At 48.3% G+C, this 242-nt stretch overlaps 1 protein-coding gene across 1 annotated transcript in view; it reads left to right on the top strand.

Moving 5' to 3' along the window:
* Gtf2i (general transcription factor IIi) overlaps window positions 1-242 on the top strand; it is a 61,336-nt gene that overhangs the window by 43,222 nt on the left and 17,872 nt on the right. Inside the window, exon 13 of the mRNA XM_031391159.1 lies at window positions 47-230. Within this exon, the coding sequence (XP_031247019.1) occupies window positions 47-230 (184 nt within the window). The remainder of the gene's footprint in view (window positions 1-46; window positions 231-242) is intronic.

The following is a 242-nucleotide window of genomic DNA, read 5'->3' as shown; positions in this document are numbered from 1 at the left end:
GTGTGACCTTAGCCTGAGTCTCCTGACTTGTGCTCCTTCTCCACAGCCGAGGCCTTGGGAAGCACAGAAGCCAAGGCTGTACCCTACCAGAAATTTGAGGCCCATCCCAATGATCTCTATGTGGAAGGACTTCCAGAAAACATTCCTTTCCGAAGCCCCTCGTGGTATGGAATCCCAAGGCTGGAAAAAATCATCCAAGTGGGCAATCGAATTAAATTTGTTATCAAGAGGTAAGATCTGTG

Source organism: Mastomys coucha, unplaced genomic scaffold (genome assembly GCF_008632895.1).
Source record: "Mastomys coucha isolate ucsf_1 unplaced genomic scaffold, UCSF_Mcou_1 pScaffold22, whole genome shotgun sequence".
Taxonomy (NCBI): domain Eukaryota; kingdom Metazoa; phylum Chordata; class Mammalia; order Rodentia; family Muridae; genus Mastomys; species Mastomys coucha.
Note: the sequence above shows the minus strand (reverse complement) of the source record. Positions and strands in the feature narration are given on the sequence as shown.